The sequence below is a fragment of the Rousettus aegyptiacus genome, unplaced genomic scaffold (genome assembly GCF_014176215.1).
Source record: "Rousettus aegyptiacus isolate mRouAeg1 unplaced genomic scaffold, mRouAeg1.p scaffold_m13_p_7, whole genome shotgun sequence".
In the NCBI taxonomy this organism is placed as follows: domain Eukaryota; kingdom Metazoa; phylum Chordata; class Mammalia; order Chiroptera; family Pteropodidae; genus Rousettus; species Rousettus aegyptiacus.
The window spans coordinates 108,038,388-108,050,528 of record NW_023416310.1 but is presented as its reverse complement, the minus strand read 5'-3'; the positions used below and the strand labels follow the sequence as shown (position 1 = coordinate 108,050,528).

The 12,141-nt window shown below is 39.3% G+C and overlaps 1 protein-coding gene across 3 annotated transcripts in view; it reads left to right on the top strand.

The window, feature by feature from the left end:
• Positions 1 to 338: 338 nt before the first annotated feature.
• CANX (calnexin) overlaps positions 339 to 12,141 on the top strand; it is a 28,804-nt gene continuing 17,001 nt past the window's right edge. Inside the window, exon 1 of one of the 3 annotated variants that reach the window (XM_016147737.2) lies at positions 339 to 502. Coding sequence is in view for 1 of the 3 variants with exons in the window: in XM_036224426.1 (XP_036080319.1) it covers positions 3,546 to 3,557 (12 nt within the window). In the remaining 2 variants the exon portion in view is untranslated. Of the gene's footprint in view, positions 503 to 3,538; positions 3,558 to 6,496; positions 6,516 to 12,141 lie in introns of those variants that run through there. The other 2 variants (XM_036224426.1, XM_016147736.2) reach the window with 2 other exon arrangements.

Sequence of the window (12,141 nt, the reverse complement as noted above, 5' to 3'; positions counted from 1 at the left end):
AACCACAACAGCTGGGATGAAACTCCTGGCAGCCTGCCCACTAAGGCAGCAGGGCAACAGGGCGCAAGAACGCGAGCAGGCTCGGCCCCGCCCCAGGGCGGGCGCCCGCTCCGCTGTGGTCCGCCCCCTCCTCTCCAGCCCAACCAACAGCCACTTCCTGCCTTACTCTCAGCCAATTCTCACGCTCCACGAAGAATAGCCCTAGGGGGCGTATGGGAAGGTGATTAGAGCGATGGCCACAGCGACCAACCGCATTACGGAGCTGTCGCGGGGGGGGCGGGACTTGGCACTAGCCGTAGCTACTCAGGAGCGAGGGGCGGACGTAGGGCTGGGCTTCGTGCGGCGGTGCTCGCTCGCGCGGTGGCAGCGGCAGCCTAGGCCTCTTGGTCCTGCGGCACGTGACGGTCGGGCTGCCTCTGCCGCTGTCCCTACTGCAGCGCGAGGCGAGGTGTGCGGGCGGGAGGAGACACGGGTGCCGCCTGCGGTCCCCGAGAGGCTCGAGGTGAGACGGTAGGCCTGCGGATGTATTCAGGCCTGTGAGGACCCCGGGGCCCTGGGTGCGCGGCGCCACGACCCAGGGGCCGGGCGTGGTCGGAGCCGAGGGGTCGGGCTGGGTTTTTGAGGGCTCGGGCTCTGCCAGCCAACTCGCGGTCGTTACGAGCGAGGCCCGAACCTGGGCGAGCTCAGTTGGGAAGCCAGGCCTCGGCCGCGCCGCTGGGGTCGGGAGGCGTGGCAGGTGCCCTAGAGCGTCCCTTAATCTCAGGCAAAGCCAACTTCTTTCTATGGCTGTGCTTCTAGAGCTCTTTTTAGGCCTTTTGCTGGCTGTCTGGGAAGACGCGAGGTGGGCCGGAGTAAAGGCCTGGAGTGGGATCGGGCCTGATCACTACCCCTAGTAGTGGGGAGAGGTGGTATTGGACCGAGAGAACATTTAGAATTAGTGTTACAAGCTTCAGTATTTTAAAATAAAACCTAAAAGCGAAGACTGGATCTTAGCACCCTGAAGAGAATAGAGAATGTGCTAGAACACGCAGTAGTTGAAAAACTTCAGTCTTAACATTTTCACCTATCGGGAGGTGGGGAATAGTCCAGGCGCAGTTACCGAACGTTAAAAGGAGGAAAACACGTAAAAGCACATAGGGCAGGTCATTTATAATGGAAGAACAGGCCCAGAGATATGAAACGACTGGCCCAAGGTCATTCGATTAACTTTATGATCACGTTGGGGTTATAGTTGAGGTCTAGGCAGTTTTGGTACTAAGGGTAAGATCCTGGTTCAAGTCCTTCATCATCCATTTGTTGCTGTGTACTTGGGCACTTTACTTTCCTTTTTACCCTAGTTTTCCCCAGATGATGGGTCTAATAATACCTAATAGAGTTGTTAGAATTAGATTAAGGTGTATATAAAATAAGACAAGTCTGGTACATATTAATTGCACAATAAGTAATGATAACAATAAATTATCGTATGCTGCTGTTCCACTATACTGACTTACATCCTAGAGTTAGTTAAGTCTTCTTTCCCAGGACCTGTAGTCACATATGGTGATAAGAAGAAAAAAAACTGATCTAGTGGATTAACTGCTGGGCATGATACAAGTGAATGCTGGTTGAGGGAAGTTAAACTGAGCTGAATATTAAAAGTTTGGGAGGACAAAGGTGAACCACAGTTAAGTCTCTTTATGTCCCTAAGAAATGGAACATTTTGCTTGATTTTTTAATAAGCAGATGGGTTTTTTTTTTTTTAAGGAAGAATTGTGTTCATCTTTAAAACCATTCTGTATCTTAGTCTTTTCCTAGCTGTGTTTGAGAGTCATGAATAGAGTAAATACCATGGTTGTACATTTGCTGTAATTATACTTAGAGCAAAGGTAAAGAACTCTGTGGGAGTTCTGTGCACCAGCCAGGGTGCACAAGCAAACCAGCCCGGTAACTGGATCTTGAGAGGACTAGGGGGAACTGTAATGGAGTGAGTGTGTCATACAACAAATTTTCTGACTTCGAAATGAGTGTCAGCATTCCTCTACACCGTACTATCTTAACCTGACAGTTTGAACTAACACATTATCTTCCAAGGACCATGAGGGTTAAACGTTACTACAGTTTTGGCAATCAGGCTATTGCATGCATTCTTTTAGTTACAGCGTTCACTGTTCCCTGCAAATAGCTTAAAGAGGTGAAGTGACAGTTGGTAAGAGTCAATGTAGGCTCAAGACTTGCATTCCAGGCCCAGCAGGGGTAACTAGCTTAAGCAACACCTTGGTTTCCACAAATTTCAGATGGAAATGAGAAGTCTTCCATATAACTTACCATTAGGGGGCTGTCGGGAGGGACAGAAAGGATGGTGTATGTGAAACTACTTTGAATAGTGTAATGAACTGTGCAAAGGAACTGGCAGCTCACAGCTCCTAGGAAATAATAAAAGTGCCTGATCATAGTTGTGACCTCTGTAGCTTACTGTAGAATTTTGTGCTGGTTGGCCACATTAACAAACATATGTACTTCTAAATTACTTGGAGAATTTTGTTTTTTAAAGAATTTAGATGATCTTCAGCAATACATTTTGAGTATTTATATCTTAAACCTATGTAGTTTATAGCAAAAAAGAATGCTATGGAAAAATCGATTCTAGTGCTCTTTTCAATGAAATACAAAATGCAAAACTAAAGACAGTATGGGTCTATTTTTAAATGGCTAAATATTTACAATAAAGAGCACTTCGAATTTTATGTACTTTTCTCCCCTTTAAGTGCTTTTGTTTTTTGACTAGATGCACATGTAGTAATATCAGAAGGTACAAAAAGAGGTTAAAGTAAAATAATTTATCTGTGACTGGAATCAGATTCTTTGTAACTGCTGCCTTTCCAATCTAAGACTTACAATTTCTTATTTGCTTTAAATTTAAAGTTCAAGCGTTTTGGAACCATTACAACTTAAATGGTGTCACTGGGCAACACCTAGTAACAGTAGAGCTCAGTGCAGACTTTGAGCACATACTGTAAACTGGGCTCTGTAATAAGCACTTTACATGTGTTTTGTTTATACAACCACCCTAAGAAATAATAGGGTTTTGTCTCACTTTAGAAATGAAGACACTGAGGCCCAGAAATGAGTAATTCACCCAATATGCCACGCTATTAAGTAGTCGATAAGGGATTGTGACTTCTGAATTCTCACTCATAAATGCTACTATATGGCTAACTGTGACCTTGGACAGTTTGTGTAACTTACCTTAACCTTAAAAGTCCTCTGTCAAATGGGGATAATAAAAATTCCTGGGGTTTTCAGGAGGATTAATGTAGACAACTTAAGGTATCTCAACCCAGTAAGACTTAAAATTTAAAAAGGTGAATGGATAGCCTTACAGGAAAAGACTGCCTCACCTTTTATTACACACTTTTTAAAAATCACTTATTTTTTTTAAACAACCAAAAATCTTAGGTCATTCTGTTCCTCTTTCTAATTTCTCATAGATTAATCTGTGAGAAAGGAATAAGAGTTGGAATATACTACTTTTCAAAGTTCCACAAAGAAAAGCCTGGAATCAAATGGCTTCATTGGTGAGTTCTACCATATACTTAGGGAAGAATTAACACCACTCCTTCATAGACTCTTCCAAAAAAAAAATAGAAGGGAGAAAGAACACTCCCTGCTCATTCTATGAAACCACTATTCCATGGTACGGAATCAAAGACTTCACAAGACGAGAAAACGACACACCAATCTCTCATGAAAATAGATGCAAAAATACTCAATGTTAGCAAACAGAGTCCAGCAACATATAAAAAGAATTATTTACCACAGCCACCTGGGAATTTCCTCATGAATGCAAGGTTGGTTCAACATACAGTAATAAGTGATACACTACATTAGTAAAGAACAGAAACCACATGATCATCTCAGTAGATGCCGAAAAAGCATTTGACAGAATGCAATACGCTTTCATGATAGAAACACTCAACAAACCAGGAATAGAAAGGAACTTTTTCAGCCTGGTTAAGAGACAATGAAATAATCCCTTCCCTGGGATTTCTGTTCCTTTTCCTAATTTTTTGTGGATTAAAATAATTGGGAGTTTAAATTTCGTAATTTTAAAAAACAGAGTCCCACAAAGAAAAACCCAGAACCAAATGGCTTCACTAGTGATGTTCTACCAAATTCTTAGGGAAGAATTAACACCAATCTTTCACCAACTTCCAAAAACTAGAAGAAGGGAGAATACTTGAGTTACTCATTCAGACCGATATTACCCTGATACCAAACCAAGACAAAGACTATGCAAGAAAGGAAAACTGTAGACATATCTCTTCTGAAAATAGATGAAATGGTAGACTTAACTTGAAAAAATATAAACATCTAAATATAATAAACTTAAAAATAATTTTGAGCCTCCATTTGTTTTAAGGTCTTTAATAAAATGTAATTCTTTAATAGGTCTCTTCCATAAGGGACCCATATTGAAGATAAAGTTTCTGCCTTTGAAAAGTGACAACTGTAATATTTCTTTAGTGTTTGCCTATTCCTAAAGTGATCTAAATAGTTGTCTGAATTTGCTAAAATTTGATGAAGACCGTGTCTGTTTCTATAAAGATACTGTTTTCAATTGAAGTCTCATGTACATTATTAAATGTATAGTAAAGTTATCTAGACTGTAGTTTTTAAGAATGTGTGCTGAGAACAGAATTATCATTACCCAAAAATAAATTTAGTACAGTTCATAAAAAAAGTAATTGGTGACAGAGCCAGGAAAATAATTACTGATAAGCATGGACATTTCCATATTCAAATATTGAGGTTGTATACACACTATTACAAGGAAGAATTAAAGAAGAAATCATATAATGTAATTGGAGGAAAGCAAGTTTTCTTGAAATAAGCTAGAGGTGTAGGCAGGCGTATTAGACCTTTTGGTCCAGTACGAGAATTGAGAATATATTCACTGTGTTTGTACTTCTGTGTATCAGAGCAAGCCGTTGGGTGTCCCTGTGAAGCCCTGGGCCCTGACAGACCTTGTACTATCTTTACATTTTCACAGCAAGGCTTCGAGTCAGTAGTGCTGTTGCTCACATCTGTATCGCAGGATCAGAAGACTCCTGAAAGTTCAGTAAGCTGACCAAGGCCAAAGAGAGCAAGGGAGTGTGGAATCTAGGTTTCTCTAATGGGACAGGTTATGCCACACATTGTAGTGCCTTGTGTATGTGTAATTAAATTTCTGAATCATCAGTTTTAAAAGAAAACTTCCATTTCTTGAATTCAGGAGAAACTTGCTCTTAAGAGTTAAGAGTGGATTGAAATTAAAAGTTAGTAGGTTAGATGCTCTCGAATCCTCCTGACCCTTAGATTTTGGGAGCTGAGCTTTTTGTTCTGTCATTGGGAAATTGGGAAGCAAGCCAGAAATTATTTATATTTTAAATGCATATTATAAATGTACATGTGTTTGGCTCCTGTTTTCTTGGCTTTTTGTACATTTGTCCATGTGGTCTCAGAGGGTAGAGATTCTCTGCTGTGGGTATAGGTAGATAATTATATTTGATTACTAAAAACAAAGCCCTTATTAGAAGGAAGAAAGAAAGACTTTACCTCATCAAGTTTAAATTTCTAATTAAGCTCACATTTCTGATTCTTTGTAGTATTTTGCTTTAGTGGACTAGGTCAAAATAAAGCTGGTTTCTAGACAACTTGGATCAGGATTAAAGAACCATCTTTAATGATTCAATAATACTTTTTATTTTTAAGCTGTTAATTTTGAAATAATTACCAACCCACAAGAAATTGCAAAAATAGTATAGAGAGGTCCCTAGTGACCATCACCTAACTTCCCCCGAATGGTAGCATCTTACATAACTGAAGTATAACATCCAAAGCAGGAAATTGACGTTGGTACAATCTACAGACCTTAACTCAGGCTTCATCAGGTTTTACGTGCCCTTGTGTGTACACAGTTCTATGCTGTTTTATCTATGTCAGTAATTCATTTTTTGAAATTTTTACTTTTTTGGCATTTTTTTTTTCGTAGAAAGAAAATACTACTAGCATGGTTTTTAAGTACTAACAAACCTTTGTGCATTTTTTTTGCAAATTAGAGAAAAGAGGTTATGATATGAGTTTATTTTGATATTAACAAAAAAACCCAAGAAACTTGATTTGTAAAACTAATAATACATTGTATTCACAGAGTCTGAAAACATGAGCAAATATACATAATGTCATTAAGGTCACCTTTAATCTATAAAATGCTGTTTCTAGACTTTATGTATATATCCTGTGAGCTCCTGAAGGTAAGAGACCAGTTTAAATAAATGCTTGATATCTAGTTGGCACTCATGGAATTGAACTCTGTCAGCAAACATTCATTTAGTGTCTAATGCATGTCAAGCTTTCTGATAGGCATCAAATACGTTTTCTCCTTTTACTCCTTTGTAACACAGAATCCCCACAGTTTAAGCTGTGACTGCCAGAAAACTGTCTTGAACTCTGCCATCCAACTTTTATCAAAAGCCCAGTCGAGGGATTTATGTGTGAGTATTTGAAGGTTATGCAGTCTGTTCATTTCCCTAGAACCTAGATATCCTAAGTTTTATTTTTAGATCAAGTTCCAGATCAACAGAAATCGGAACTTGGACCATTTAGCTTTGGCCCCATGGTACTGGTTTTATTGACTTAGCCTTTGCTTACATAAGAGACATAAGAGAAAGCCACACAGAACTCACATTTGCATATAACTTAAGGGTATTTTTGAAAAACTTGTCCACTTCAGTAAACGCAAAGGTGTTAAAAGATTTTCATGTTTGTGTGCTTTTTTTATACATTAAAACATTTTTTTTTTATTTTAGACCTTTGTGAAAATAATACACAGAATTCCCATATACTCCATATCCAATTTCAATTAACATCTCATTATGATCCATTTCTTATAATTTATGAACGAATATTGAAACATTATTAACCTTTATGTTTTATTCAAATATCAGGTTTTTTTTTTTAAGTTTGTTGGGGTAATATTAGTTAATGACAGAATTTTTAGGTGTGCAAGATGATATTTTGACATCTTTGTAAATGTTGGCATTTGTAGTTTTGTTTTTTAATTTCTGGCTTGCCTGCAGATCCATGCCAGTAGTACAGTAACTTGTAATTTGGCCAAGACAGGAATTTAAATAGGCCCACTATGAGAGAGTTGTAGAGCACTCAGTTGCCTGGTTATGAGTTACACATTCACCCAGCATTTGCATCCTAGCTCAAAGGGGCTCTGCTATTGTTTCAGACAACAATCTTGCAATGATAAAAATTATGAGAGAAAGGGAAAATGCCCTCCTAAAAGGAAACCAGAGAATGAAGTGCTTCAAGAAACCTTGCCCTAGAGGAGCTAATATATCATTGTGAGCATGGGCAGAGAAGTAGAAGATAAAAGAAAACTTTAGGAGATGTGGTAAATGGTTCTTATTATATGAAAATGCTACTTTGTTTAAAGGTATTTTTTTATTCACCTTTATTCCTAAGCATTCCTACTCTAGGGACCACCTGCTCTGTGGCTTGGGGGAGTTGGGGGTTTGTTTTTTAAAAGCATTGTGAACTACTTGTTACATATTTCTTGTTGATAATCTTAGAAACAGTGGGTGACAATAGAGAAGTATGCTCTCTCCTTGAAATTCTGTAAATATAAAGACAAAGGAAGGCTTGAAGAGTGACAAAAATCTTATGGAAGCCTCTTAAACATTAAAATACGTGGAAAACTATTTTGTATCTTTAAGACAAAAGCGAGATAGAATTACCAGGTAGGGTGCATTGTACTGGGAGATGGGACCCTTGACCTCTGATCCTAATTCTGCCAGTAACACATTTTTGGCAAGTTAATTTCTGGACCTCAGTTTCTTCTCAAAAATGGAACGTTGACTAGGTTCCAATGGTATATTTTACCACGGGATTTTTTTGGAGAGGTGAGGAGATCAACCATTTGAGGCATAATAATGGAACACCTTTTTTTAATAAACTAATTTTTTAAAAACAGTTTTAAATATATAGAAAAATTATGAAGATAATACAGAGGGATCCTGTATGACCCACACCCCGTTTCCCCTATTATTAACAACTTACATTGGTATAGTACATTTATTAGTTAATGAACTAATATCGATACATAATTATTAACTAAAGTCCATATTTAATGTAGATTCTTTTTTTTGTTTTACCCAAGTATTTTTCTGCTCCAGGTTCCACATTACAAATAGTCATCATGTCTTCTTAGGGTCCTCTTGGCTGCGACAGGTTTTTAGGCTTTCCTTGTTTTTGATGACCTGGACATTTTTGAGGACTACTGGTCGGTCAGGTTATTTTGTAGAATGTCCCTCCCTCTATTGGACATTCTACAGAGAGGTTGAAGTACTGTTTTCATCACACTGTGTCAAGGGCACGTACTATCAACATCACCTGTTGCTATTGATGTTGACCTCGCTCACATGGCTTAAAGTGTATTTGCCAGGTTTCCCTGCTGTAACGTCTCCCTTTTCCCCCTTCCCATACTACCCGGCTGCTTTGGAAAGAAGTCACTTCGCACAGGAGTGGAAGTATGCCCTACTGCCTTGGGGATGGAGTGTCTTCATCATTTACTTGGAATATTTCTGCATGGGAAATTTGTCTCCTCTCTCATTTATTTACTCAGTCATGTTTGTATCACTATAGATTCTGGGCATTTATTTTATACAGTGGGGCATAATCTGTTACCACTCATTTTGTTGCCCATACCGTCCCAGTTTTGGCCACTGGGAGCTCTTATGTTCTTTGGACACAACCCACATCATTGTGGTATTATTTTTCTTTTTTGAACAATCCTTTCTGGCACAACTAATGCACCAGGCTCATCTTGTATATTCTCTGCTCTAATTCTAGAATAAGCCATTTCTCCAAGGAGCTTTGTTTCCTTTAATTGGAGATGATATTGGTACTAGGTGTATTTATTGCTACTGGGGTTTAGTTTCTTGTAAGACCTCCCAGCTGACAGAACAAGGAAATACATGTGTGTAGACTAACTGGTGTATGCGCACATATCTGTAAATACTTCTCTAACCTTCTGTATGTTAAGGTAAACACGAGTTCGTACTGATGTCTCCAACTCTTACCCATTATCTTACCCGTTACCATATGGATTACCTTGGCTGCCTTCCCTTGCTTGTCTGTAAATTCCCACACCCAACGTGAAAGTGGCTTCCACCATCCACTAGCCCTTTATTTCATTGTTCAGTTTACATGTATAGCAGTGTCAGGATTGTTAACCTGCACACACATGTGAAAGAACTTACCAACTAATAAAAGTGCTTTCGTACAGTCTAGACTTGTAGAATGTAATCTGTATTCATTTCCAAAGTGACTTCTCTCAGCATCTTTTCCCTCCACCTTCTTGAGTGGAGTTGTTTCATACCCATAATACAGTTACATTGTTTAGTCTCATTCTATGTGTTATCCTTAGATCACTTGACCTCCTAGATGATTTAAATTTTTCATATGTTAAGATTGGTGGTTCTTTGTGCTGTAAAGTGTTAATGGGTTTTGACAAATGCATACTGTAATGTGTCCATAATTAAAGCATCATGGAGAGTAGTTTCAGCATGCTTACCTACTTAAACTGACCACTGGCCTTTTTCAGAATGTGAATAATTGGAATTGTACAGCATGTTGCCTTTTCAGACCAGTTTCTTTCACTTAGCAATATACATTTAAGATTTGTTTAAGTCTTTTTGTGGCTTGATAGCTCATTTCTTTTTAATTGTTGAACCAATATTTCATTGTGTGGGTGTACTACAGGTTTCTTCACCTGTTGAAGAACGTTTTGTTTTCTTCAAGTTTGGGGTGATTATGGATAAAGCTGCCATAAATATTTGAGTGCAGGTTTTTGTGCATTTGTAAGGTTTCAGATCAATTGGTTAAGTACCTAGGAGCACAATTGGCAAATCATATGGTAAGACTATGTTTATTTTAGCTTTGTAAAAAATTGCCAAACCATATTCCAAACTGACTATACTATTTTGCATTTTCACAAGCAATGCAATGGGAGGTTCTGTTGCTTCACATCCTTGCCAGTTTTTTTGGCTCTTAGCCATTCTAGTAGGTGCATGTTGGTATCTCGTTTTAATTTACAATTATGTGATAGCAAATGATGTCAGGCATCTTTTTATATGCTTATTTGCCATCTGAATATCTTTGGTGAGGTATCTGTTCAGATTTTTTATCCATTTTTTAATTGAGTGGTTTGTTTTGTTGAGTTTGAGTGAGTTCATTGTATATTTTGGAAACCAGTTCATTATCAGATGTATGTTTTATCAGATGTGTATTTCACAAATATTTTCTCCTGGCCTGGTTTGTCTTTTCATTCTCTTACACGTCTTTCACAGAGTTGAGGTTTTTAACTTTAATAAAGTCCAACTTACTAATTTTTTCTTTCATATGTCTTGCTTTTGATGTATTAAAAACTCTTTGTCAACCCTAAAATCAGCTAAATTTTCTCCTGTGTTTTCTTCTAGTAAATGTAACAGTGCAGTATCCTTTTTTTATACCTACTCAATAGGTGCAGACTTTTAAAAGGACTCCATTTGGTATGAGGAGTATGAGTAGGAGAACTGAAATGAAGGGACTTTTGTTTCTTGATAATGTCAGATTTTCAATTACAAAGCAGAGTTAAATTAGGGTCACCTTAAAATATAGTCTTCAATTGTTTGTAAGTGTGGACCAGTCTCTAACAACACTTGGAACATTTAAGATGGCTTAATAGTGACTCTTGGAACTAGACCTGTTTGTTTACTGTAGCATTTTCTTGGGAGTACTGGCAAATTACAGTTGTCAGAACAGCATGTAAAGCTGTCTAAGGCTTACAGGTACATGGCTATGAGAACTGATTTGTCATGGTTTGGGAATAGTAGTTCCTCATAGCTTTAATAACACTGAAGAACGCGAAAACAAGTGAGTACCATTGTGCTTCTATTACCTAAATGTAGGGGAAATGGTGGTGGGAGAGAAGTGCCGTTTCCTGAGTTTGCTGGAGACCTCCTATGTTGTTCCTGGTAGGGCCAGTAGTCCCTGGCACCTGAAAAAAAACTTTTTCTTTCAGATGAGTCCGTTCTGCCCCCCCTACATGGATGCCTTCTTTCCACCAGGTTCCTTGGTCCACCTGGGTTGGGCGTTGTGCAGCTGGACCCTCCCTCATTGAACTCTACCTGAACTCATATTCCAGATCACTGCCATTACTACCCTTCTTGACTGGTCTTCTGTTCTGTCTCTTGTCACACCTCCTTGCACACCTCCTTGGTGTTCAGCTGCATAGTAAGACTTGGTCTAGTGTAAATGAAATAGAAGATTTGGAGTCTGCGACTCTCACTTACTAGTTGGGATAATGAGGTTATTTTAATTTCACTAAGTCTTGGTTCCTAATGTATAAAATAAGATGAGAGTAATACCTCACAGGAAGCTTATATGAAACAGAGCATGTGAAAGTACTTTATAGCTGGGGTCCCCATGCCCCGCTGGGCTACATTCTGGTACTGGTCTGTAGCCTGTTAGGAACCAGGCTGCACAGCAGGAGGTGAGTGGTGAGCAAAGCTTCATCTGTATTTGCAGCCACTCCCCAGCTCCCCAGTGTGAGCATCACTACCTCAGCTACACCAGTCCCTGGTGCTAAAAAGTTTAGGGACTGCTGCTTTATAGACTGGAACACAGCACAGGTGGGTTATTTGTAAACCCTGATCAGTGGCTCTCAGAGTGTCGTCCCAGAGCCTGCAGTGTATGTACCCTGGGAACTTGGTAGGAAGGTGAAACACAGGCCGACTGGGCGGCCCGCAGCCTTCTTAATAAACCCTGAGCAGACACTAATCCCTGCTCACGTTGGAGAAGCACTGCCCTACAAAGTTATACCTAAAAACCTAAGGACAGTTTATTAGTCTGCTTAGGCTGCCGTAACCAAATACCAGGCTTACCAGTAGAGGTTTAAACACTAGAGATTTATTTTCTCACTGTTCTGGGGGCTGGAAGTCCAAGATCAAGGTGTTGGCAGGGTGGTTTTCGAGAGGACCTTTTCTTTGGCTAGCAGAGAGCCTCTAGCTTGCCATGTCCTCACGTGGACGTGGACATACCTCTGCCTGAGCACGCCTCTTATGTGGACAG